Source organism: Phyllobates terribilis, unplaced genomic scaffold, assembly GCF_046119375.1.
Source record: "Phyllobates terribilis strain yellow unplaced genomic scaffold, ASM4611937v1 Scaffold_5__5_contigs__length_657084704, whole genome shotgun sequence".
Classification (NCBI taxonomy): Eukaryota; Metazoa; Chordata; class Amphibia; order Anura; family Dendrobatidae; genus Phyllobates; species Phyllobates terribilis.
In genome coordinates, this window is record NW_027362765.1 from 120,284,386 (window position 1) to 120,311,240 (window position 26,855).

At 43.8% G+C, this 26,855-nt stretch overlaps 2 protein-coding genes across 4 annotated transcripts in view; one reads left to right on the forward strand and one right to left on the reverse strand.

Annotated features, from left to right (window-relative positions):
• TNFRSF6B (TNF receptor superfamily member 6b) overlaps nucleotides 1-26,855 on the forward strand; it is a 253,607-nt gene that overhangs the window by 23,530 nt on the left and 203,222 nt on the right. The window lies entirely within an intron of this gene.
• Nucleotides 1,160-25,016, reverse strand: GMEB2 (glucocorticoid modulatory element binding protein 2). Of its 3 annotated transcripts, none has more exons than XM_073682866.1 (11): nucleotides 24,841-25,013; nucleotides 17,066-17,206; nucleotides 15,652-15,726; nucleotides 15,292-15,380; nucleotides 13,237-13,367; nucleotides 10,972-11,075; nucleotides 10,308-10,459; nucleotides 4,077-4,157; nucleotides 3,686-3,823; nucleotides 3,176-3,298; nucleotides 1,160-2,103 (listed from the first exon to the last, which is right to left on the reverse strand). In XM_073682866.1, the coding sequence occupies exons 2-11, from the start codon at nucleotides 17,182-17,184 to the stop codon at nucleotides 1,457-1,459; spliced, it is 1,659 nt and encodes a 552-aa protein (XP_073538967.1). In that variant the 5' UTR covers nucleotides 17,185-17,206; nucleotides 24,841-25,013; the 3' UTR covers nucleotides 1,160-1,456. The 3 variants fall into 3 exon arrangements, with proteins under 3 accessions (XP_073538967.1, XP_073538966.1, XP_073538968.1); XM_073682865.1 differs by having other exon boundaries at nucleotides 10,302-10,459; nucleotides 24,841-25,012; XM_073682867.1 differs by lacking the exon at nucleotides 15,652-15,726 and having other exon boundaries at nucleotides 10,302-10,459; nucleotides 24,841-25,016.

The window sequence follows — 26,855 nt, forward strand, 5'->3', positions numbered from 1 at the left end:
TGTAAACCGGACTCGCACTGCCGAGAACAATGGCAGCTTATCGGATAGATCGCTCAGTGCGCATTTTTGGCTTAGGACAGGCAAACGACCGCTGGTCAGTGAAGGTTTACAGATTCCTCAGTCACACAGTGCCGCCGTTCAGTCCATGTATCTTTATCTTTCAGGCTCAGCCTGTTGTTTTTTTTATACCGTGTCTCTGTTCCTTCAGATACTTTGTCATTCCATACTTGATGAAAATACCTACGTAGTCTCGAAAGCTCGCTTTGTAACCTCATTTATTTTATTTTTGTTAACCATTGAAAATTTATCATATCTACCAGTTTTTATTATTTTGTTTCTCTTACCGAAAGCAAAATCAGTACATTTTTTGGCACTGCTTAAAGTATCATGGGTTAAAGGGGTATTCCACCTTTAGCTCTCCTATAACATTTCAATCAAGCATATGACAAGGTTGAGAACAGGTCACGTGACTCAAGCAAATGGTCTTCAGTCTATGGTTCTCCAGTTTTTCAAGCTGGAGGTTGATTTCCCCTTTAAGCAAAGCTTGTTCACATGGTTAGTGGGTTTTTGCCTTAAGGTAACTGAATACAGTCTTAAGAAGACACTATACAAGGACTAAGAAGCTCTAACCTGACCTAAGGAAAACCGACAGGGAATAAAACCTTCACATATATCTGCTGAATATTGAAGGCGTCTCTTACCCACTCCTGTGTTAGGATCTACATGGAAGGAGGTTTAAAGAGGCAGCATTGGGCGGACCCCTGGATGTCTAGAAGCCCTTTTCTGTGCAGTAACAACGGGTACCACTGATCAAGTTTCACAATTTCGTCCAAGTACAGCGCAGGCGGCCGTTGCATATGTTAAATCATAATTCGGCTATGAAGCTATCAGAAAGCGGCAATATTGCTTTGTCTTGCCTATTTTCTCTGCCTTCTGCAAATGAAAAAGTAACACGAGACACATGTGGGTAACAGCCGACCTCACCCCTCCACTATCCTCGTATTTTCGGCTTTCTGTCAGTTGCCTCCAGGTATAAGTTAACTACTCCTTACTTGAAAACAACTTCATTTTTGGCTCCCGAGTCACAATTAAGCCTACATAAGCGTACCCTGCTGCCTAATTGATTCTTCGCAGAGAGAGGACATGCTCGATACCGTGCTAGGTTGTTGGCGTCTTATTTTAATAATACTGAAGTTTATGGTACTCTACTTGCAAAAAAAACATGGCGCGAATAAGAGGGAAAGGGCGAACGTTGGTAATTTCAGATTGCCCACAGGAAGATCTTGACTCCAAAATAATAGCACTTTTCCTTTGCCAAGATGATCTGCAGTAAAGTTCTGTGCAACGTGCCGCAGGTCTGTAGCCTCCATCCATCCTCTTTGGTTCATTCAACTTACTCATTCCTCAGAAACATGGCACCTCCGAGTTAACACACACCTAATCATGGCTCCCGAGTCTATTTCAGTTCCTGGTCCTCAGACAGTGACGTTACTTCTATGGTGGTATGCTCGTCTTCTCCGTCACCTGACTCACAGGGCATAGCTACTATAGTGCTCCCAGCCGGTGCTATCTGAGCAAGGTTTTGTATCGTGGCACCCAGGCCCTGCAGCGTCAGCAACTGGATGGGGCTCACTACTTTGAGAACAGTGTTACTGTCTTGCATGGCTGCCGTACTCAGGACGGTAAGGTTGGATGAGTCAGGGTGTATCTCCAGCGTGCCGGGAAAATTGTTCCCTGAAGGGGTTAATATAGTATAACCACCCAAAACGGGGGAGGAGGGTGAGTTGGCCTGGGAGATAGAGTTCTTGTTAATGACAGTGGAGCTGGATGAGGATGGGATGGAGGTGGAAAGTACTTTACTGAAGGGGAGACCAGTCAGCTGGGAGAGGGACATTCCTTGTGGCAGGGTGATTTGTGTTGGCGGAGAAGAGGCCTGGGAGCTGATGGCAGCAGGACCTGAAGTGGCTCTGGTTAATCGTGGTCGTTTGGCAGGAGGGGGAACGTTGACTGGTGTCAGAGTCATCAGGACGTTGTTCAGGTGCTGGGATTTGTGTTTCAGTTCCTTGGCTCTTCGGCGATGCTCATCACATTGCTGCTCCAGGGCTGCAAAACGAAGAAGATGAAACATGAACGCCCCATTTGTATCATGGAATAATATGTGGCACTTGCAAATTACCCTCAAGTCATCACTCCATATAAATGGAATGCACTGCTCCACATAAATGCCCAGGGCCGTCCAAGGGTTTCAGTCTAGATTAGGACATTTGTGGGATGCCAATAAAAGAAAATTCCCAAGCTACCAGTCTAAGGGAAAATAAAGAGCAAGGCACACAAGCCCACCTCAGTTTGTGAATCCTTTAGGCCATCCTGCAGCACAGAGAACGTGATAGCAAACCAAAGTCCTAGTCTTAAAGGGATGTTCTCAAGACTGAAGATAGGGGATAACTTTCCAATCACTGGGGGTCCAAACGCTGTGGACCACACCAATCCAGAGAACTTTGCTCCGAAAAGCCTTGGCTGAATCATGCACACTGCCGCTCTTTCATTCTAATAAGAGAGCTGATTATCAGCTCGAGCGCTGTGCTCTGCAATCTCTGGCTCGCCTATTAGGAGTGAATGGAAAGGCAGTGCACATGATCCACCTCCGGTCCATTCAGCCAAGTCTCTTCAGAGCCCCAGTTCTCAGGATTGGTGGGTAACACAGCGGTCGTGACACAGCAATCAGAAAATTATCCGCTTTTCTGTGGATAGGGGATAATTTTTAAACTGGAGAACCCATGTGAGGATACCCTACCAGAAACATCTACCTCTGTGGGAGAGGATCAGAGCACTGACAGTCGACTCACACTTGCAGCAGAGCAGGAGCCAAGGGTCATTAGCATATCGCACCTGATGTTCTCACATCGGATGCCATATCCTAGTGGGACCCCAGCCTTACTGTTGAAATGAGCAGAGAGACAGCCCCCCTCACATACTGACACAGATTACACAATTCTGTGTTACACACAAGGGAGATGATCTACTGGGTCCCTGGAAAAAAAATCAAGTAGCTGAAGGAGTAATTTTTCAGAATATACCTATTTTGCATAACATTACTATTTTAAGCTTGTTTGAACTCCATTTTATTTAGCTGGGCGACCCCATTAAAATCATAATAGTATCCCAGTACAAGTACCTGCTAAGTCCCTTGTGTATTGCTCCCTGGATCGATCCATTTGGCTCTTGTGACCGGCCAACACTTTCTTAATGAGGTCCAACATCCCAAAATTTTGCACAATGTTGTTAAGCAACATAGCATCTATTAGAGAGAAGACGCATATGATTATGACAGTTATCCAACATTTTATAACCGGCTTGTGACATTCCTGGTTAATTAGTGAGATTCTTTCCTTCCCGGTAAAGGAGAGATTATTCTTGAGCCAATTCATGAGACAATTCTGAATGAGCGCAAACTGGAACATTAGGGAACAGACTGAAAGACAGGTCCTGCATGAATACAATGAGCTATTGAGATCTTCGTACTGAGAAGCCAGGAAATGTATATAACACCACACAATGTACAACGACCCGGCACTTTATCAATGCTGAATGAACCTGGGGGCAGGTGATACACCGCTGCCAGACATCACTCAGCTGACCATGAATACTACAAAAAAAAAATAAGAAGAAATGCTGGATAATACACCTTGCAGCTGGATGGGAGGCATCTCCAGTCGCTGTTTCATCCCCTTCATGGTTTCCAGCAGCTCCTGGTGAAACTCCTGGATGACCTCCCCCAGTAGCCCCGCATCCCGCAATCCTTGCCAGAACAGCAGGGTGTCGTCTGCAGAACAGCAATGCAAGGGTTAGGTCAGCAATGGTGATCATTATATCCATGCTAAATTAGTCAGAGCCGCTGTTTAGCATCCTGGAAATCTAGAATGGCAGCCATACTGCAGGGTTTCACCCAACTTTACAAGAAACGGATATAACCAAGAAAAGTCTGAACAGAATTTAACTACCTGGTTAGACAGACTATGAACATCCTATTGTCTGTCCTATTTAAGGCCAGCCTTTTTAAGAATGGTTGTCCTTACCTGCAATGGTGCTGCCCCACTCTCCTGAATTGTCACATGTCTCAATAGTTATTGTGGTTGGGTTGCCATTCACCGTGAAATCTATGTAATGAAAAGACAAAAAAATGAACTTGATACGACTACAGACATTAATGTGGTAAGAAGAAAACTAAAATATAGTAGTACAGTATGTCTTAGGAAATGCTATTAATGTACGTAGGCTCACCAGTCTACGTTTTACCCACACCACACTATCAAAAGCTAAAGGGCACAAAAAACAGATTCATCTGCTGGCCCAAGCTAAGAATTAAAAGGGTTGTCCAGGCTAAAGATATTAATGATCCTAAGGATAGGTCATCAACATCAAATAATCAAAAATGAGCTGATCTGCAGTGCCCAACAGCAGCTGCTACACACTGAATGGGCTTGCGTATTGTAACTCAGGTCAAGCTTACATCAGATCGGCGTCAGAGCTTATAACGGCTGATCAGTGCAGGTGCCACTAGTTGAACCCCCCCATTGATCTTATACTGATGACCTATCTTGAGGACAGGTCATTGATATGTTTAGTCTGGACATAAGCACTGCTTGATACAAGCTGCCGGTAAATCGCGCAGCATCTATCAGCTGTCAGGCTCTATCTAATGTGTAGGGTACTACAGAACAGTTCCCAGTCAAAAGAGCTGAGTAGGAGCTATTTTGCAGCACCAGGCAGCATCCACTACACTTTAGCTCCTTCACGACCTTTGATGTATGCATACATCATGGTCGGGGAAAGGGTTCCCGACCTTTGACGTAGGAGTACATCATGGCGATCATGCAGGGCATAAGAGCTATGGCCACATGGAGCTTGGCTTAAGTGATAGCTGAGCCCTGGTTGTCACAGCCTGGAATGGTGCCTGCACCGCCCTGGGCTGTTTGACCCCCTAAATGCCGAGATCAATAGTGATCACAGCATTTGGGAGGATGGGAGAGGGAGGGGGCTCCCTTTCCCACACAATTGGCACCCCTGTGATGTAATCGTGGGCAGCCAATCGTCGCAATGGCAACCCAAGGTCATATGATGACCCCCGGATCAGCCAGCTACGGCGTGCCTGTTAGACCATGCCGTCAGCGTCTCGCTGATATGTATAATGCATTGCAGAGCATTATACTAACGATCAGAGTATTAGACGTTAAAGTCCAATTGAAGGACTAGGTAAAAAAAGTTAAAAAAAATAAATTATTATATATATATATATATATATATATATATATATATATATATATATATATATATATATATATATATATATATATATATATATATATATATATATATATATATATATATATATATATATAGTAAAATTATTTTAAAAAAAAAAAAGGAGAAAAAAAAAGTTCTGTGAACACCGTAAAAAATAAATAAAAGTAAGTAGCAAAAAACTAAGCTTTTTCATCGAACCACCAAACAAAAAGTGGAATAAAACGCAATAGAAAGGTAACAAATGTAAATAAAAATGGTATTGATGAAAACTTCATCTTGTCCCGCAAAAAACAAGCTGCCATACAGCTCCGTCAGTTTAGAAATAAAAAAGCTATAGCTCTCAGAAGAGTAAATAAATCTCTGAATTACATGATTCAGACGGAACCCCCAGTGGAATATTCCCTATAATAAAAGCAGATTGAGACATTGTGGACTCTGTCTGGCCTGTGATCCAGCGGTGTCCGTCTTTTTAGACGGGCACAAAAGTGTTGTTGACTACGGTTTTCTGCACTGCTGAAAAGCCAGACACAGCTAAACAGAGACAAAATGGAGTCCGGACTAACTCTGCTGCCTCATTAGTGAATGGATCCATGTGTGGTTTCATCGGAATCATGTGTTTCACATATTTAGATGGAAACCCCAATGTAAGTGCTCATTGCAGAGCAACGGATACGTATGAACTGACCAAAAATTTTCTCAACCCCAAAATGGGACCAACAAAAGCTTCAGCTCAACGCACAAAAAACAAGTCCCCACTCAGGTCCGTCATCTGGTAACAGAAATATAAGGTGTCCACATTACTGGTAGCACATATACTCTGGAAAAGCGACATGGCTCCCACCAAAATAAATCTAGCAAAATCTGCGCTCCCAAATCCAAATGCACCCCTCTGAGCCCCACGATGTGCCTAAACCGCATTTAGCGTGCACATGTTTCACACTGACGTAGAGAGGAGAGCCCACTTAATTTACGGGTGCGTGGCTCCACACTACACTACAATGTACTGGGCACTACAATGTACTGGCCACTACAATAGCATATTTGCAATTTTTTACTCTGCAACTCCCAATGCGTGTTTGTTTCTGGAAAACGCCCAAAGCGTAAAAATTATCACTATACCCATAGATGAATTCCCAGACGTATGTAAATTTAAATAAGGGGTCACTTGAGGTGGGTTTCTACTGTTATAGGCACATCAGGAGCTTTGCAAATCAAGTTCGCAAACTATTCTAGAAAAATCTGTTCTGTAAAAGTCAAATAGCGTAAGCCAATGTTACACAATTCTGTGAATCACATGTGGGTTTAAAAGGCTCAATACACGACTAGATAAAGTCATCAAGAGGTGTACATTTCAAATTGGTGTCACATGTGGGTGGTTTCTGCTGTTTTGGCACCATAGTGGCTCTTCAAATGTGACATGGCGCCTGCAGTCTATTCCTGCCAAATCTGCGCTCGAAAAGTCAAATGGCGCTCCGTCCCTTCCGAGCTCTGCCATGTGCCCAAACAGTTGTGTTCCCCCACATATGGGGAACCGGCGTACTCAGGAGAAAATGAACCATATAATTTGTTGTCCAATTTCTCTTGTTACACTTGTGAAAATGAACAATTTGGGGCTAAAGCAACATTTTTGTGGGAAAAATGTGATTTTTTATTTTCTTGGCTCAACAAAATTCTGTGAAGCACCTGCTGGTTCAAGGTGCTCACCACACATCTAGATAAATTCCTTCAGGGGTCTAGTTTCCAAAATGCGGTCACTTGTTGGAGTTTCTCTCTGTTTAGGCACATCACGTGTCGACTATTCTAGCCAATTTTGCGGTTCAAAAGTCAAATGGTGCTCCTTTCCTTCCGAGCCCTGCCGTGCGCCCAAACCAGGGCTGTGGAGTCGGAGTCGGTGCTCATTTTGGTGGAGTCGGAGTCGGTATAAAATGGACCGACTCCTAAAATATGTAATAAATTGGGTGCAGTAGATCAATGCAGTTTGTGGGGAATATTTTTAAAAAGACTCTAAAAAAGACACTTCATGTTTCTTAAAATGGATGCCTGCACACGTCACAGAGTGAACTATTTTGCCATCAATGTTCGATATGTTTGTGACAACAAAGAAATTGTTGCCAAGACACTGGCAGTAAAAGATACTAAAGCTCATCACACCAGCCAGTTTCTCCAGGCCTTAGTGGAAAAAGTTCTGCAAGATTACGAGCTCAAAAAAACAGGTTCTTGCTATTGTAAAGGACAATGCTTCAAACATGATAAGTACAATTAAACTGATGAATGAGAGGAATGAACAACAGCTAGAAGAAAATTTAGGATTCAGTATGTTTGAGATGGAAGGCCACAGTGCTGTTCATGTAACTGAGGAACAAACAGATATTACAACAGAAGAACAGCAAAATTATACTTTAGAAATAGATGATCTTGTTGAAGCTGCTTCAAAACACTTTCCTATTCCATCACATGCGCTGTGTTGTGCACACGCTGCAGCTGGCAATAAGAGACAGTCTGCAAGAGGGACATGCTGGAAATCTGATTGGAAAAGTGAGGAAATTGGTTATTGCCGCCAGAACCCCTAAAATTTATTGGGAAAGGGGCAATTGTCGATCAAGCCACTCGGTGGGGCAGCACTTATTTAACGATTGAGCGATTGATGGAACTAAAACCGTTTCTTATAGCTATGGCGAACCCTCAGGTAACCCTAAATGAAGGTCAATTGTCACCGGTGGCTGAATTGAAGGAATTGCTTAATCACCCATTTACCGTGACTAAAAAATTACAAGCTGAGGAATTAACTCCTGGCATTTTCATAAGGGAGTGGAAGAACTTGCTATTTTGCCTGTCCCAAAGAGGAGGTTTAATCGCAGATGGCATTTCTGCTTCAATGAAAAGGAGAGAGACATAGCTATTGGAAAATAAAATTTTTCTGGCAGCTGTTTATGTGGACCCAAGTCATCGTATACTGCTTGATGATCAACAGCTTACTAAAGGAAAAGAAGCTCTGACTGAGGTAGCAGTTAGGATGAGTGGCCTCCAGGAGGACTGCCAGCCTGGCGCAAGAGGACTTGGGTCATGACAGTGCTACTGCTGCCATATCTTCATCCTCATCAGATGAGGAGTTTGATTTTTACAAGTATTTGGATGACATGGAGCAGGCAAAGCGTTGCCGCAAGGAAAAAGATTTCACTCCGTCTCCTATAGCAAGCAGATTGACCATATTTCAGCAAAATGTTTCACTTGCTCTCAAAGAAATAAAAAAATTCAACCGTTCATCAAAACGGACTGTGCATGAGGCAATTGCTTCATACCCGGAAATTGTCAGAGATGTTGCCCATGTGGTTACGGCTTTGCCTCCAACCCAAGTTAGCGTAGAGAGGTTGTTCTCTAGCCTTAAAATTATTAGGTCAGATTTGAGGTCATCTACGAAGGAGGATCTGATGGAGGCGATACTATTTCTTAGAACAAATTCATAGACTGCACAAATGTTATTTAGTATGTTTTTGTTGAAAACTGTTTTTTGCCACTTACATAGTTTATTACATAGTGTATTAAATATTTACAATTTATTACTGTTTTTTGTGTTCTAAAGTTGTATTCCAATATATATTATATTCTATCTAAATATCTTGATTATTGTATCATAAAAATTATTAAAATGTCTGATGTTCACATTGTACTACAATAAATTTTTCACTTAAATATAAGCAATGTATGTGGGAGTCGGAGTCAGTGTAAGGGAAATTGAGAAGTTGGAGTCGGAGTCGCAGGTTTGGCTTACCGACTCCACAGCCCTGGCCCAAACAGTAATTTTCCACCACAAATGGATAATCTGTGTACTCAGGAGAAATTGCATAACAAAGTTGTACAGTTCATTTTCTCCTGTTACCCTTGTGAAAATGCAAAATAACATTTTTGTGGGAATGTGCTAGATGTGTTGACATGCAGGTGCCGCTGGAGTTTTCAACAGATGATTGGTTGGGGTGTTGGGCATTGGACCCCACATGACTCATTATGACCCATCTTAAGGATAAGTCATCAATAGGATTAGACTTGTTAACCCTTTTAAACTTAAAGGGCATGTCCACCTTTGATCATAATTTAAAATGGTTGAATGGGAAATAAGAAAAACAAACTAGCTGGATTGTGTTAAACTGCAATACCAGACACAAGTGTGTAAAAAGCAGCCAAGTTTTTTACTCTCATACAACTTCTTTAATATATTATATAAAGAATTCTTAAGTCTAATACTCCTGTACCACACTCCTCACTCCCAGCAGACTCTAAAACTGTATTGTGCCATTACATCAGACTGGAAGCCAAATGCCCTCAGGAATGCTTTTGGTTTGCTACCAGCTAAACCCGCTTCACCAGTTTTGATGGCAAACAGTTATGTTTTTACCAACTCCAATGGAATAGCACAGAGGGAACAATCTCTGCAACCCCAATCTATAGGGAAAAAAAGAAGTCCCCTGATCTGGTGGCAACTTAATGGAAAGTGGCAGTCAGGTATCTGGGTGCAGTATGGTAAAAGTATATGAAAGGTTACAGAACCAGATAAGCAAACTCTCAGACATGAGTAGACATGAGTGGAGAGGGATACATGCTAGGCAACCTCTCTGCCACTGCTTGGATGCAGCTGGCAAAAAAGGGATCAGTAAGCTCTAGATGAGACCCCCCCCCCCCCCCCCCACCATTTATCAGAAACTTATGTGGATGAGTCAAACAAAAAGTTTGTCTTTGCATCCTTTTTATTCATCCGATTCCAAATTATACAGAGGCTGCATCTTCAGAGCAGCATTAACACTGGAGTCGTAAACTAGAAGCAGCAGGTTATTTAGGGCAGACCTAAACATCATGTGCAGGCATCTTACCATGTCAGGCACTCGGAGTACAAATAGAGCATTGAACAAAGCCAAAAAGGATATATGTTCTGGTTAGTGAAAACTGCAAGAAGAGTTTTACAATGAACCAGAAAACATGTAGGAGCTCACAAGCATCTGACTTACTCTCACCGGAGGCTGTTGTGATGGGAATGTACTCTGTAGACATCTGGCTGCACAGCGACACGCGGCTCCCCATCACATCGATCTTAGTGCTTCGGCAGGTGTTGGAGCAGACCTTTGCGTGCTGATAAAAATCCAACTCTCCAGAATCCATTATCTTTCTGTTGTAGAAAGAAAAAGCCAACATTAGCATCCTAGAATTAAACCTTTCATAATAGATCTCCGCCTGTAGACAGGGGCCCTAACGGCAGGTTTAGGCAACGCACTAGTCAGCTGCATCATGTTACGTATGAAGCAATAACAGATGACAGCTCGTTCTTTATCCCTCTCGTAGTTGATGGTACTTCCCCACTCACTGCCAGATTTTTCTACAGGCAACAGATCTTAAGTCAAAGAGTTTTCTATTTCTATTAAAAAATAAAAAATCATCATTACACCCACACACGTCTTCATCACATTTTGATGTACCACCGTAGCACTGTAGTAACGTTTGCAAGCATTTTACAATTCTAAATAGAGCCACTAGGTGGCACTATGCTATTACCATAATCTCTGCAGCAAATTCTAAATGGAACAGTAAATTCACCACATACATTATATGGATAAATGCATACATTTACTGAATACTTTTCCCTATCACATTTTTTGTGTTTCTTCCCTACCCCATCCGAACCTGAGCATAACGCCATTCATACGAATTGCCCTCTTCCAGTCCTTCAGCGTGGATTTTCCAGCCAGATGAACAAACTCTTTCGGACTTATTAAGTGTTCATTGTACTATTAAAGAGAAGAAATGCAGAAGTGTCAGAGAAAGGGTAAAATAAGAGACGAACTCCAGGTAAAACAATTTTAGGTCCTCCCCACACCCGACGGACGCCGTTTCGCACCGTAGCTTCTTCGTCCGTCGGGTGTGGGGAGGACCCCCTCCTCGGTCATCTGCGTTGCAGCATCTTCTCTCCCAGGTAGTAACGTTTCTTGCTTATGCCCCCTGCAGCTCTAACATACTTCGTTACTTACATGTTTGCTTTACCTTGATTCCCCAGACTCTTCCATACAGGTACCTTTTTTCACACACTTGGTGATGTAGGTGGCTATACCTTTTATTGCATTATATAGTGGTATCTGGGGCCCCCAGCAGCTGTCAGTAGCTTGAGACCTGGGACTATGTATATACCATGATCTAGCTCTTCAGGTCACATTAATTAGCTCTTTAGTTCGCACTGGCGCTACATTTGAGCTAAAAAACCCTTGACCATTACACTGGTCATTCATACATTTTCTCTGAGAGCACTGTCCTGGTGCATATAATTTTTGTCTGCATTAATTATCTTCTATTGCATACGCAGTGTTCCTTGTGTGCGTCCACTCCCTGTTTTTGGAGGTTTCCCTTGCCTCATTTTAAAGTTTTCCCATTTTATATTTATATCAATAAAATATTGTCTTTTTTAAATCTACTTAATTGTCAGAATCTCTTCTTGTCTAGCGGCCATCTACCGCAGTAGACCTTTTTTGTGGTACTTTAGTATAAGAGTCTGGTGTATACATAATGAAAACAACTCCTACCTCTCACTGCCACCCTCATAGTGACTGCTAGGCTGCAACGTGAGCAGATAGATAGGAGTTAGCAATCAATTAACCCCTTAAAAAGTGAGGGTAGGCAAGGGCTGTGCTCCCTACATGATACACAAACTATGGCTTAAAGAGCACATGGATTGTGCTCAGTAACCTATATACACTGTCAGGTGGGCGACGTTAAACTGATTAATATGATACCTTTGTTGATGAAATCCATCCTGTGGTTCTTGTGTAATCTTTACTTTCAGTTTGAAGATAATGATATGCTCGTCTTTGGGGAGGCGCTCTATCTGGTGCTCTGCTTACATATTCATCTGTATGCTCTTATGACAGCTCACTGTGCCTTCACTGACGTGCCTCCTATTTTATCTAGCCCCGCACTACTAGATACATTACGTAAAATAGGAGGCACGTCAGTAAAGGCACAGTGAGCTGTCATAAGAGCATACAGATGAATATGTAAGCCGAGCACCAAATAGAGCCCACCCCACGGGCCAACCCGGAGCACGAGCATATCATTATCTCTACACTGAAAGTAAAGGTTACACAAGAACCACAGGACGGATTTCATCACCCAAGGTATCATTTTAAGTGTAACGGCGCCCACCTGACAGTGTATGTGGTTTACTGAGCACAATCCTGCTGACAGGTGTGCTTTAATTCCTCAAGTAATTTTCACCAGTTGTCTGGTAAAAAACAGCTTGAAAAGTTACAGAGTATATTTGCGCAATCCACAGTTGTCCACAATTTTTCTTTCAACTTTTGACATTTTTACACCAATCTTGAAACTTTTTTTGAGAAGTGGGCAGAGCTCGGGAAGGATAGGAGTGGCCATGTGACCTTTTTCAGGTCCTTTAATGTGACCTCACCAAGGTCGCTCACCCAGCAATCACATGGCAGCAATGGAATGCTCCCCTCGGTCAGCCACCACACTGCCAGGAGAGAACTGAAGTGCGGGAGCTGATGCAAGCACAGAAAAACCAAAGAAGTTATCAACCTCTACAATGCCAAATAAACTCCTCCTGCACTCTAAAATGCACTCACATTTTTAGCCCCATTTTGGGGGAATAAAAAGTGTGTCTTACAGTCAGAAAAAAAAAGTGCTGGGATAAGTAGTAGGATTGTTTAGGTTCATGATAAGTAAGGTGCAACAACATGCTCCAGGAAAAAAAAAAAGTATGTTAGCCAGTTGAAAGAAGACCAATTGCTCTCACATTTTACACTGTATGGCTACAAAAACAACATAATTTTTTGTTACAAAGCAAGATTTCAAGACAATTTGTGTCTCTTTAGGCTTACATGCCTGGTGAAGTCTCTCTGATATGAAAGTCCATTGTAAGTCTAACAGGACTGGCTGTCTTACCTGGACACATTTGACATTGATCCCCGGACACACAAACTTCCTCCATAAAAGATTGGCTTTGCTTTCTCCACATGTAATGGGATAAGCAATTTCTGCCTCCAAAGCCTCTTCTTCCTCATCCCCCATCTTCACTTCTCATCAGAAAAGGTGAAAAGAAACATTCTTATGAATTTCTCAACATGAAACTATATGGTCTTAATATGTTTGTATGTCTGGGAAAGAGAGGCAAAAAAGAAAGAGGGAAGGGGGTTAGAGCGAGACAGAGAGGGAAGGGGGTAGAGAGAGACAGAGAGGGAAGGGGGTAGAGACAGAGAGGGAAGGGGGTAGAGAGAGACAGAGAGGGAAGGGGGTAGAGAGAGACAGAGAGGGAAGGGGGTAGAGAGAGACAGAGAGGGAAGGGGGTAGAGAGAGACCGAGAGGGAAGGGGGTAGAGAGAGACCGAGAGGGAAGGGGGTAGAGAGAGACAGAGGGAAGGGGGTAGAGAGAGAAGGGGGTAGAGAGAGAAGGGGCTAGAGAGGGAAGGGGCTAGAGAGGGAAGGGGCTAGAGAGGGAAGGGGGTAGAGAGGGAAGGGGGTAGAGAGGGAAGGGGCTAGAGAGGGAAGGGGCTAGAGAGGGAAGGGGCTAGAGAGGGAAGGGGCTAGAGAGGGAAGGGGCTAGAGAGGGAAGGGGCTAGAGAGGGAAGGGGCTAGAGAGGGAAGGGGCTAGAGAGGGAAGGGGCTAGAGAAAAAGAAGGGGCTAGAGAAAAAGAGAAGGGGGTAGAGAAAAAGAGAAGGGGGTAGAGAAAAAGAGAAGGGGGTAGAGAAAAAGAGAAGGGGGTAGAGAAAAAGAGAAGGGGGTAGAGAAAAAGAGAAGGGGGTAGAGAGAGAGAGAAGGGGGTAGAGAGAGAGAAGGGGGTAGAGAGAGAGAGAGAAAGGGGTAGAGAGAGAGAGAGAAGGGGGTAGAGAGAGAGAGAGAAGGGGGTAGAGAGAGAAAGAAGGGGGTAGAGAGAGAGAAGGGGGTAGAGAGAGAGAGAGAAGGGGGTAGAGAGAGAGAGAAGGGGGTAGAGAGAGAGAGAGAAGGGGGTAGAGAGAGAGAGAGAAGGGGGTAGAGAGAGAGAGAGAAGGGGGTAGAGAGAGAGAGAGAAGGGGGTAGAGAGAGAGAGAGAAGGGGGTAGAGAGAGAGAGAGAAGGGGGTAGAGAGAGAGAGAGAAGGGGGTAGGGAGAGAGAAGGGGGTAGAGAGAGAGAGAAGGGGGTAGAGAGAGAGAAGGGGGTAGAGAGAGAGAGAAGGGGGTAGAGAGAGAGAAGGGGGTAGAGAGAGAGAGAGAAGGGGGTAGAGAGAGAGAGAGAAGGGGGTAGAGAGAGAGAGAGAAGGGGGTAGAGAGAGAGAGAGAAGGGGGTAGAGAGAGAGAGAGAAGGGGGTAGAGAGAGAGAGAAGGGGGTAGAGAGAGAGAGAGAAGGGGGTAGAGAGAGAGAGAGAAGGGGGTAGAGAGAGAGAGAGAAGGGGGTAGAGAGAGAGAGAGAAGGGGGTAGAGAGAGAGAGAGAAGGGGTAGAGAGAGAGAGAAGGGGGTAGAGAGAGAGAGAAGGGGGTAGAGAGAGAGAGAAGGGGGTAGAGAGAGAGAGAAGGGGGTAGAGAGAGAGAGAAGGGGGTAGAGAGAGAGAAGGGGGTAGAGAGAGAGAAGGGGGTAGAGAGAGAGAGAAGGGGTAGAGAGAGAGAGAAGGGGGTAGAGAGAGAGAGAAGGGGGTAGAGAGAGAAGGGGGTAGAGAGAGAGAGAGAGAAGGGGTAAAGAGAGAGAGAAGGGGTAAAGAGAGAGAGGGGGAGAGAGAGAGACAGAGAGAAGAAGAAAAAGAGATAGGGTGGGGGGAGGAGAGAGTGAAGGAGGGGAGAGGAAGGAAAGAAGAGGAAAGAAAAAAGATCAGGAAAAGAAGGAGGGAACAAGAAAATAAAAAGTAGGGAGGAAAAAAGATCAACACAAACTCATTCACGTAACTAGAAGATGTATACCAGTCAGATAAAACAAGGAGAATATGTACCGAGTTTCTCTCAGGGAAACGTGTTATTACGACCACTCACTTACCTAATACGGCTTCTTTCAGTTCTGTAGATGCACTAAATGCTGCTGCATCTACAACACTCTCAGACTCCAGAGCTTCCTCCCCCAGGGTCCTGCACATGAATAAAGGGATGCAGAGTTACAATAAGCATATGTACCGACCCCCCAGAGTATACATCAATGTGATGATAACAGGCACACACAGGATTGTGGACACCCATAGCTCGGCAGGATGTTGATGCTTCAGCACAAGTAGGTCATTAATGTGGCTGAGAGGTTTTAACCAACTGAGTGGACATCATACAGCAGTACCCAATGGGCTGTCTGATGAGCAGGCCCTTACAGCCCTTTATGCCACAAACTGGCCAAGTGGTAGATCCCTACCTGAAGACTCCAGGCGCAGAGACATCACTACTCCCAACCCAGGGCAGCCTCAGCTCCTGCCCATTCCAGATTGGACTGTAATATTAACACATATGGATTACTGTGCTGGTAAAAGTATCATCATTTCGGACATTTCATTTTCCATTGTGGACTGGGATTACTTGAACACTTTTATATACACATATCAGAAGGCACTAATAGAAATCTGTGGACTTCGAGGACAGTTTGGTGCATGATACTATGCTCACCATAGAATACAATAGAAATCTAATGCCTGAGCCAAAAGACACTGATCACCGTCATCTATGACATCCCTATGTGTAATCCCACAAAGCATCCCTTGTACTGATGCACTAATTATGCCATTTAAACCACGCTTACTTTTCTCGCTTGATATGGGGCCATTAATTTCTAGAGCGCTTTACAGACATCATCATTACACAAACATTTAAATAAAAAAAAAAAAATTTATAAACAATTTCATTAATTTGACTTTTTTAGTGTCCCTTTAAATTCTGTCTGTAACCTAAATAGAGAGTTGAATGGCCCGGATAGCGAGAGATCTGCCGGCAGCCCCCAGCGGGAAGTGTTTGAAGATGCTCCCATGAGTTCATCTCGGAAGCAGGTCCTGCCTGTTGCCATGACAAAGCCGGGGGAGGCAGATGGGCACCACCGGTTACAGCCTCAAATCTGCCTCCCTCCATAGAGAGATGGCATATCAGGACAAGGTTAAAACCATGCGGATAAGAATATATAACAGGTGACAAGTAGTGATGAGCGCAAGTGCCCGTTACTGGAGTTTTCCTAGTGTGCTCGGGTATGCATCGAGTATCGTGGGTGTTCGAGTGACACGTTCGAGTCCCTGCAGTCACATGTTTCACGGCTGTTAAGACCGCTACATCTGTGGAACATGGACCGTGCTATTTTTAATAGTCTCATTGGTTGCCTTAAACAAGTCATGTTAGGTCAAATACACACGTATGTGAAACATGGACTATGAAAGACCAGCATGTGGAATTACAAGCAAGTCTTACAACATGCTGCCAGAGACCCCTATACCAGATAGTCCTAAGGAAATGACCTGATTATTTTTGATGCATGCTGAATACTTAAAAATTAGTGTCAGTCCCTGAACATACTGTTTTTCACCCTGATTTTTCCCAGATCTGGCCTCCATACATCCTGTCAGTAACACGGCACAAGGGTAAAATAATTGACGCCATACAGATTTATGATGAGAGGTCAGAACCTCAAGCCAGAAAATGTTAACAATCTAGCATTTTATTGGAGATTGCCCCACGTGTTGCTCCAATGCGTCCAAAATTAAAGCAGCTTTGCAAAGTGATTGAAAATCTAACTTTCTGTTCACACAGCTCCTATGCTACACCTTTAGATACAGAATGTGGATTCCTACCTGTTAGTGGTAACAAGAACAGCTTTCACCTCTTCCATGCCACTCCCATTCATAATGTGATCAGGTGTGGTCACCACCACCACTTCTTCTACATGCACGCTGACATCTGGGGTGGCCATTTCTGGAGAAAACCTTACGGAGCTGATGTGGAAGAGAACAAACAAAATTACAAAATAATAGCTGCAGGGTGGGCTGCAACACACATCGCTACTCCAGCTCATCACCTGTCCTTCAGCAGAAGGTATAGTCCAAGGTCTGCAGCCCGTGTACAATGTAGATACTTCCAGATGATGGATGTGTGGAAACTGGGGGCTATTCTATTAATTACAAAAATCCCTAGTCTCCAGCAAGGAAACATGATGCCAGGAATACAACTTAGACAACCCCTTATTATATACCCCAATAGATGACAACATTGTGACAATAGAGGAGGTCCCATGATCCCCAGAACCATAGAAAAGAGGACAGTCTGTATCCAAACATTAAGTAAAAGCCCACTGATTAAAATGGGCACCATGTAATCATTACCTTTTACTGTAAGGTAATTAAACAGTCAGTTCCTCAAATAATAACAACTTGTACTAAATTGACACGAGTGGGCCGGCCCCCGAGGCAGGCCCGGGTCGAGAGGCCGGCCCCCGATATCCTGATAGAGAGGATAAAGGTAGTAAGTAATGATGAGTGAGCACTAAGAGTGCTCGGTACCCAAATCAGGCAGGTCAGACGCTCGGACGGGCTCGACTAGAGTACCGAGTATAATGGAAGTCAATGGGAAACTGGAGTATTTTTCCGGAAGAAACTAAAAGGAGGGCTGGAGAGGAAGGAAAATCACTGAAATGGATGGAAACAGCGCTCAAATGGAATGGGAACAACATGGGGAAGATGCCTGGATGCATCTCTGACTCCCAGGTAGCTGCTGGGAACAATGATGTCAGAGTATTATTCCACTTTCACGGATTGACAATAAAACATACAAAACCAAAGATAAAATGGATTTTACAGGAAAAAATGTTAGCAGACATTCTTTCCTGTATAATGACTAGTATATAAGGCAAAATTAAAAAGAGAAAAAAAAAAACACCAGCTCCTCCACCCCTTAGGCTGTGTGCTGAAGATCAGGAATACTAGTCTTCTGTGAGGAATTTCCCCATAGACTTATGTGAAAAAACGCTATTAACCAGCAGATAAGGGGTTAATCTGCAGGTTAGTAGCATTCTGAACTTGCGATGCTTGCACTTGGACCCCTGCTGCGGGAAGGAAATGAACTTTATTCTTCTCAGAAGGGTTCCAGTTTCAGTCAGTGGTGGCACCTACACAGGTAGTCACTGCTCTGTGCATAGAGTGCGGTGGCTGTAGCCGCGCTCCAGCACTGACTGACAGCTAGCTCTAATGTTGAGCAGCTGTCAGTCAGTGACATGGGCTAAGTTACAGCCACCGCGCTCTATGCACAGAGTGGTGACTGAACCCACGTCACCCCGTGACTTAAACCCAAATGATACCAAGAGGAATAAAATTAACGTCTTCCCAGCAGCCTGGGTCCAAGTGCAGGCGCCGCTCAGGTTGAGAATGCTATTAACCTGATATAAGAGGTTGCTTCAGTCTCGGACATTTAACTTTGACGAGGGGGAATGAATCTGGCTGTTTAGTAATGCACCCCAAGGGCCTCTGTTGGGTCACATGGTAAGTTGCAAGTATAAATTGTTCTGGGTCTGTGTGTCAGAGTGGAGGATTAAGGTGTGTGCACACGTTAAGTATTTGCTACAGACTTTTCTGCACCAAAATCAAGTTTCATGGCAGGAAAAACCTCTGCATTAATAGCGTGTTTCAGGATGCATTTTTTATAAATTCATTAGAATGGGTCCCAGGGTTCAGCTATAATGTTCTCAACTGAAATACAAATAGGAAAAAGTTAGCTACATGCTCCCTATCTATAAATACCACAGAACTAAAGAGCCTACACACAATAACTATATAACTGGTGGCCAAACCTCTCGATTTCGGTGGGTCAACCCATCCAATATTTATGGTGTCTCCCGACTTCACCCTGACAAATGTTGGAGGGAAAGAAGGACTTGGCATGTTGAATTTAGAGACTGAGATAATGTTTCAGACTGTCCAGAGATTCAGTCACTCATCTGCACAGGGACTAGGACGAAAGGAGGAAGGTTGTATCACAGTGACTTCCATGGAAACCTAGAGAGAAGACTAGTCCTTTTTAAATAAAATCAAGCAAGCAGAAATTTTTCTTCCATTCTAAAAAGTTGAACCCAGGCAGTCCCCATAATAATCAATGGAGCCCCTCTGTATAGTGATGCGGATCACCTTACTCTTTGTTTGTTACTAAAACAGAATTGACAAACGGAAAGTCCCAAAGGACATGAGACTAGAGCTTAACCCGATGTCGGACACCTCTGGGGCCAGTGGCTTTTCTCCAAAAGAACAAATTATTGGGAGATGTAATACAACACGTCTGATCCTTCTCTCCCCTGACGTGATCTGCGGGAGAGAACCGAGAGGCCAGCATGCATATTGGATGTTCAGCCGGTGGGTTTAGCTGACTTTGGTCTACAGAGTATAAAGACCTTTAGAAACGCTGCAGATTTGTAAGCAGCAAACAGTAGCACCCTCACGCTGCTGAAAAATAATCCACTGCGGAAATAAACCTGCAAGTATATTTTAAATCCATGGCAATCTAGGCCACAATGCGTAGGATAAAATTGGCAACAAATCTGCCTGGTAACCATGTGGTTTTTACAGCAATATCTGCTGCAGAAAATTTGTACACATAAGACTATGTTCACACAAATACGGAGTACGCCTAGCAAAAATTGCTTCATGTACTCTTTGATGTGGACTTTTCCCATAGGGCTAATTCAGATGAGCATATATTCGGTCAGTTTTCTTCCGTACACTTAATAGTAAACTATGTGGTAGAGCACATAAGCAATTATTTATGGACTGGTGGTCCGTGTGAAAAAAAAAGGCAGCACTCACTAGTCTAGTCTGCTTTCCAGACCATACTCGTGTAAGCCAATAGCAGGCAGCTCCTTTGACTGAACCTTATGCAGATGAGCTGCACACAGACCCAGATGCGTCCACGATATGTGGATGTGACTAGTTATAAAGGGTTATTCCCATCTTCATACATGGATATTGTCGGATAGTGCTCATAAGAACAAGCACTTTCACAATTTACTGCGTATTAAAATTTGCAGCTATTCTTGACATATTAACCCCTTCCCGATATTTGCCATACATGTATGGCAAAAGTTGGGAGAGTATGTATGGAGCAGGCTCAGTAGCTGAGTCAAACTCCACCCGCAACTGTTAACCTGTTAAATTACGCTGTCAATCTCCAACAGCAGCATTTAGAGCGGGCCGGCATAAGTGAGCATCATTCTTTGCACCCATCGTTGCCCAGCGATTAAGCTGAAGACCCCGATGCCTGCACCATGAAGCTCCACTGAAATCTTGCCTGTGGCTGGGCATCAAAAGAGACTGTGATTATTGCTGTATATATAGTACAAGCGATCAGATGATTGCAGGCTCAAGTCCCCTAAGAGGCCAATAAATACAGTAAAAAAAAAAAATTAAAGAGTGAAAATCAATGAAAATATAGATATTAAAAAGTCTAACAAAGATACACATATGTGGCATCACTGGGTCCTTAAACGTTCAATCTATCAAGAATATAAAACTGATTAACCGATAGGTAAAGGCAAAAAAAAAAAAATCTGCAAAAAAGAATAAAAAATGCAGTAAGTAGTGATCAAAATGTCATATGTATTCCAAAATTGTATCAATAGTAATCTCAGCTCCCCCAGCCAAAAATATGACCTCACACAGCTCAATTGACTGAAAAATGAAAACGTCTTGAAAATTTTTGGCGACAATAAAAAAAATTATATATACAGTACAGCCCAAAAGTTTGGACACATTTAAAGATTTTTCATGACTATGAAAATTGTACATTCACACTGAAGGTATCAAAACTATGAATTAACGCATGTGGAATTATATACTTAACAAAAAAGTGTGAAACAACTGAAAATATGTCTTCTATTCTAGGTTCTTCAAAGTAGCCACCTTTTGCTTTGATGACTGCTTTGCGCACTCTTGATGAGCTTTGATAGCAACCTTCAGCTCGTCTGCAGAGTTGGGTCTGGTGTCTCTCATCTTCCTCTTGACAATACCCCATAGATTCTCTATGGGGTTAAGGTCAGGCGAGTTTGCTTCCAATCAAGCACAGTGATACTGTTGTTTTTAAACCAGGTATTGGTACTTTTGGCAGTGTGGACAGGGGCCAAGTCCTGCTGGAGAATGACATTTCCATCTCCAAAAAGCTTGTCGGCAGAGGGAAGCATGAAGTGCTCTAAAATTTCCTGGTAGACAGCTGCGCTGACTTTGGTCTTGATAAAACACAGTGGACCTACACCAGCAGATGACATGGCTCCCCAAACCATCACTGATTGTGGAAACTTCACACTAGACCTCAAGCAGCTTGGATTGTGGCCTCTCCACTCTTCCTCCAGACTCTGGGACCTTGATTTCCAAATGAAATGCAAAATTTACTTTCATCTAAAACACCTTGGATCACTGAGCAACAGTCCAGGTCTTTTTCTCCTTGGCCCAGGTAAGACGCTTCTGGCGTTGTCTATTGGTCATGAGTGGCTCGACACAAGGAATGCGACACTTGTAGCCCATGTCCTGGATACGTCTGTGTGTGGTGGCTCTTGAAGCAATGACTCCAGCAGCAGTCCACTCCTTCAGAATCTCCCGCAAATTTTTGAATGGCCTTTTCTTAACAATCCTTTCAAGGCCGCGTTTATCCCGGTTGCTTGTGCACTTTTTCCTTCCACTCAACTTTCCATTAATATGCTTGGATACAGCATTCTGAACCGCCAGCTTCTTTAGCATGACCTTTTGTGGCTTACCCTCTTTGTGGAGTCAATGACTGCCTTCTGGACATCTGTCAAGTTAGCAGTCTTCCCCATGATTGTGGACCCTACTGAAACAGACTAAGGGACCTTTTTAAACGCTTAGGAAGCCTTTGCAGGTGTTTTTTGTTAATTATTCTAATTTACTGAGATAATTTTGTGTTTTCATTGGCTGTAAGCCATAATCATCAATATTAACAGAAATAAACACTTGAAATAGATCACTGTTTGTAAAGACTCTATATATGAGTTTCACTTTTTGTATTGAGGAACTGAAATAAATTAACTTTTTGATATTTTAATTTTGTGAGAAGCACCTGTATATGGTCTACATTGTAATAATTTCATCATACGGTCCTACAACTGCTCTATACATACTAATGTATTTTGTTATTTGATATATGCATTTGTATATATTACACTCTATGTTCTCAGTTTTAGGACCATATCCCTGTTTCTGATCTCTGTACAATATGCTTCTTTACTTGATTCACTTTAATCTGATTTTCTTTAGGATCGGTTCATAGGCCCATCAGTTATGCCCCTTATATTATTTAATTACCATCTAAAGTGGCCAGCGATGAAGCCCACTTATTGGCTTATTTGATTTGCCCCTCCTACTGTTTAGCAATCATCTAGGGTGGGCCGGTGGTATAGCGATACCTAGCACTGCGTCTCATATCCAGCGGTGCCACAATAACAAAGAAGGAACCACTACTAACTGCCACCACCAATCGTTTATACAGGCCGATTGGACAACTCTTTAAAAGGTAGTGTATGGCTTCAGGGGTGCAGTTTACAGAGCAAGAGGAACAGAGCTAATAAATTTTATATATTTAATCCAGAAAGGTAGGCAGTGCTTATAAAATGTATACAAAGATGTTACAAAATAGGAACAAAACAATACGATATATACAATTACATGACATAAAAAGGATAACAAAAGAAAATTACTAAACCTGATGTCATGGAAATGGCTCAGAGCTTAGAGGAGGGAAACTCTCCCAGTGGGAAAATGGGACACACTCACATCGAACTAGGACTTCCAGAATGAACAAAGACAGACAACCAAACTTTCATTTTTATTAACTCAATGCTACACCCACATCCCCCCCCCACCTTCATGAGTTCACATGGGGGTGGTTGTGGGATCTGCTGGGTTCTTCAGAATTCCATGAGATCTGCAACTTAAAGGACATCTTCGCCCCCGGAGGTCCCAGGCGGTAGATATTGCTGTCATGTTTCCTTTCGTGATTTTATATTTTTATAGGGATGAAACATGACATGTATAGCCCTATCCATCGGACCAATATTAAGTTGCAGGGGTTCTAACGGCCCTATGGTGATGTGAGTCCCTTCGCTATGATGCCGTAAATATATCTCCCATAAATATTGGATGGATGCAAAACCCCAATATTCATATCCGGCCACTAGAGGCAAAAAGTCTCAAAACAGTTCTTTGATCAGAGGAAGCCCTATCCTTGGGACAGATACTTCTCCGCCTCTGTGTAAACGAATCTCAGACTTGCTGTCTTTTTCTCAAAGCAATTCTCTGTTGTAATTACCTGGAAACTGCAGGGGCCCCTACTTCAAATGGAGATGGACGTGTCAGCTCTCATATTTCCTAGTTATAGTTTTCTCTTTTCCCCAGCTATGATTAGTTTCTCTCAGCCACAATTAATCTCATATGTTCAAAGCCAGGTAGATATGTCCCCTCTCTGGAGATGTCTTATGAATTTAAATTTTTCTCTATGACAATATATACACATTAAAATTAAAAATTTGGACAAGTTTGGTATCTCTGGGATCGTACTGACCTGGACACTCACAAAGTCAAGTCATTTTTACCCCACAATGGCCCTGATTTATCAAAAAGTGATTGAGCCAGAATCTGGAGTTAGTCGCTTTAAAAAGGTCACAAAATTTTTGCACAACCTAGAGTTGCTTACAAAAAAAAAAAAGTGGCGCTTTTGTTTTTAGGGAAGATATTCTGCCCCACTAAAGACATCTACATGGAGTCTGTAAAACAGTGATAGGGAATATAGATTGTGAGTTCCAATGGGGACAGTGATGAAGATGTGTGAAAATTGATATATGATGGCACTATATAAGAAAAGCATAATAAATAATACTGCAAGAGGTGTCTGGCAGCAGGTTACTCCTCTGTCCCTATTCACATGCTTGATGCCAATCTGCGGGGGAGGGGAGCCATAGCTTGTGGCCGGCTGTAACATGGCCAGCATAAGCCGCAATCTCCCAGTAATCCCATGGTCTCCTTTCTTACAGACAATATGGCCATGTTGCTGCCAGGCCTCAGGGGGCGCCATTCCCCCACAGTGCAGGCCGTGTGCTGCCCAGTGATGATGGGAAATATGGCGAACAACAGTAGGTCTCCACTAGTCAGGACCCTTCCTTTGTTACCACAGACACTAGGATTATCCCAGCTCTAACCAAACAGGATGCAGGAATCCCCAGGAGAACCACAAGTCCCAGCAACACTGAGGGAGCGAAAAGTGGCAGCGCACAGGGTGCAGGGACGGCGGCCATGAGCGCAGGGGGGACGGAGGCTCTCGGGGTTCGCCGCCCAGTCACCCCGCTAGTGTTAGGGGCCCCCGCACGGCGCACACAGGTGCTGGTTACTATAGTAACGGCCTAGGCCGCGCTCCCCGGGCTGCTGCGCGGAAGGTGACGCTTATAACGCGGCCTCGTACGCAGCCTCCTCCTCCCCCCCGGCGCCGCCGTGAGCACGGCCCGCCGTCACGTCCTGACGCTCCGCAGGGACCCGGTGCGTGATGAGGGGGAGGGGTGAAGGCTCCCCAGACCGTGGGCGGCACTTACCTGCTTTCCGCCGCTCCGGGTCTTTCGTGCCGCCTGCTGCCCGGGGGTTTACGCCGGTTATTGGGCGGTTTCGGGGACGCGGGCGGGGGGTGAAGTGAGAAAGCCGTGCTCGTTCACGTCTCCGGGGAGAAAAGGAGGGGGCTGTGCGCGCTCATGTGATGGCTTCAAATATGGCCGACTGTAGAAAGTACTGCGCATGCGTGCATCACTAGCTGCTGGACGCTAGGTGGCGCTGTTTTTCACCTGGATTCCTGGTATATAATAAGCAAAATACTTTCTCAGGCGCTAGATGGCGCTGTGGATGAAGATTTACATCATGGCAGCACAGCTGGGGGTTTGGCACAGTGGGATATAATTATGTTTTGCATTTTATAAATGTAATACTTTTTTATTACATATAATACTTTTTGGGCACGTCTTTTTCAGGTGGAATCTGTTAAAAAAAATTTAAAAAAAGCGCCAAAAAGACTGAACATAAGCCTAGCGATGCCGAGACGATTTTCTGTGCACATGTTCCCTCTTTTGTCCCTTCTGTTAACCCCTTCAGGCTTTGAAAGCTGTGAAGCAGCTAAAATAAGTGAGCGGTCCATTCTTCTGACGGCTTCTGCGTTGAGCCCCCCACTATGCCAGCACCAGCACCAGAGGAGAGTATAGATGTTGTTAGTTTACTGGGGAGAAGCATTGGGATGCAGAAGGAGTTGTCCGAATGGTGGACAGCCCATTGAGATTTCTCTTCCATGGGAACTCTGACCCCTGAAAAACAGCTCCATAGTATTGCCTCTACTACTTCATAAGGCATGAAACATTCTTATGGCATTCACTGAAATGCAGACTTTTCCTTCAGATGCTAGAATACGTTTCCACCGCTCCAAAGTCCTGTGGTGGTGGCTTTACACCACTCCATCCGACACTTGGCATTGTGCTTGGTGATGTAAGGGTGCTTTCACATTGCGCTTACCTTACGTTCCTGGGTGACATCGAGGCTTACGTCCAAACCCCCCTGGCAATATGGGATTTGGACATATGTGCCGACGAGGCCATACACTATAATGGTGCCGGCAGAGTGAACGTGCGCTCTAGCGTGCATCTATACGCCTACTGGAGGCAAACACTCAGACGTAGTAGGTGATGTCCTATTACAGGCGTAGGTGTCAGTGAGATCTTTAGAAAGAGCTCTTTCTTTATAAATGTTAGTAAAAGCAGATGGCACGACAAGGGGCTGGATGTTATACACCAGGAGCAATGGGGCTGAGCGAAAAGCCTGTGATTAATGATTAAGACATGTGTTCCATTACTTTTCTCCATATAGTGTGTATCACTTTGGTCCCACCGGCTCTTGGTAGGGTAGGGCGACAACGAACCAACTTTTAATATGCAGGTGCCAATGTATTTCATGAAAATTGCTGACAATCCTAATCACAAATGTGTAGAATGGTGAGACAAGGAGCACCGCAGAATGTGCCCATGTCAGTCCATCGCCGCAAGTATACTCAGTTGTTTTTGAGTCCTAAGACCAAATTCACACAATTGTATTTTGGTCACGATGACGGAGCGGCAGTGGGTCTCCTGACCTGAACTGGGCAGCCTGATATGAGACTTGCGAGTTTGGGTCAGGAGAACCTTGACCAGTCCATGTGTCATTTATGTACCTTTTTTTAAGTAAGCAAAAGAATTAAAAAGCAAATCACTCTGCTCTCTGCTGTTCCCTTTCTAACACTACCCGTGTTCCGCATGTGTGCTCTTCCTGCCGGACAGGTATGTATCTGTTGTATCGATCCTATATCCATGGATGGGTTACACACATTATAAAAGTAATCTTCAATATTTTTTAATTTTATTCTATGTTAATAATTTATTATCCTTTTTTACATTAAACGGAGAGGAGCTCAAACACATTTTTGCAATTGGGAGCTATGCTGTCCCCCCTGCACAGGGGCTTGATATGGGGTACTGTGCCAGTAGATGGCAGCAGACTCAGACTGGCCCACGGGGGAACAGGTGAATCCCTCGGTGGG

Bases quoted from the DNA above. Each gene is read 5' to 3' on its own strand.
- GMEB2 (XM_073682865.1), bottom strand. From the start codon at position 17,184: ATGGCCACCCCAGATGTCAGCGTGCATGTAGAAGAAGTGGTGGTGGTG. The intron at 13,368-15,291 runs GTAAGTGAGTGG...TCTGATGAGAAG, and splicing joins ACTGAAAGAAGCCGTATTAG to TGAAGATGGGGGATGAGGAA. The intron at 2,104-3,175 runs GTACTTGTACTG...TTCGTTTTGCAG, and splicing joins ATACACAAGGGACTTAGCAG to CCCTGGAGCAGCAATGTGAT.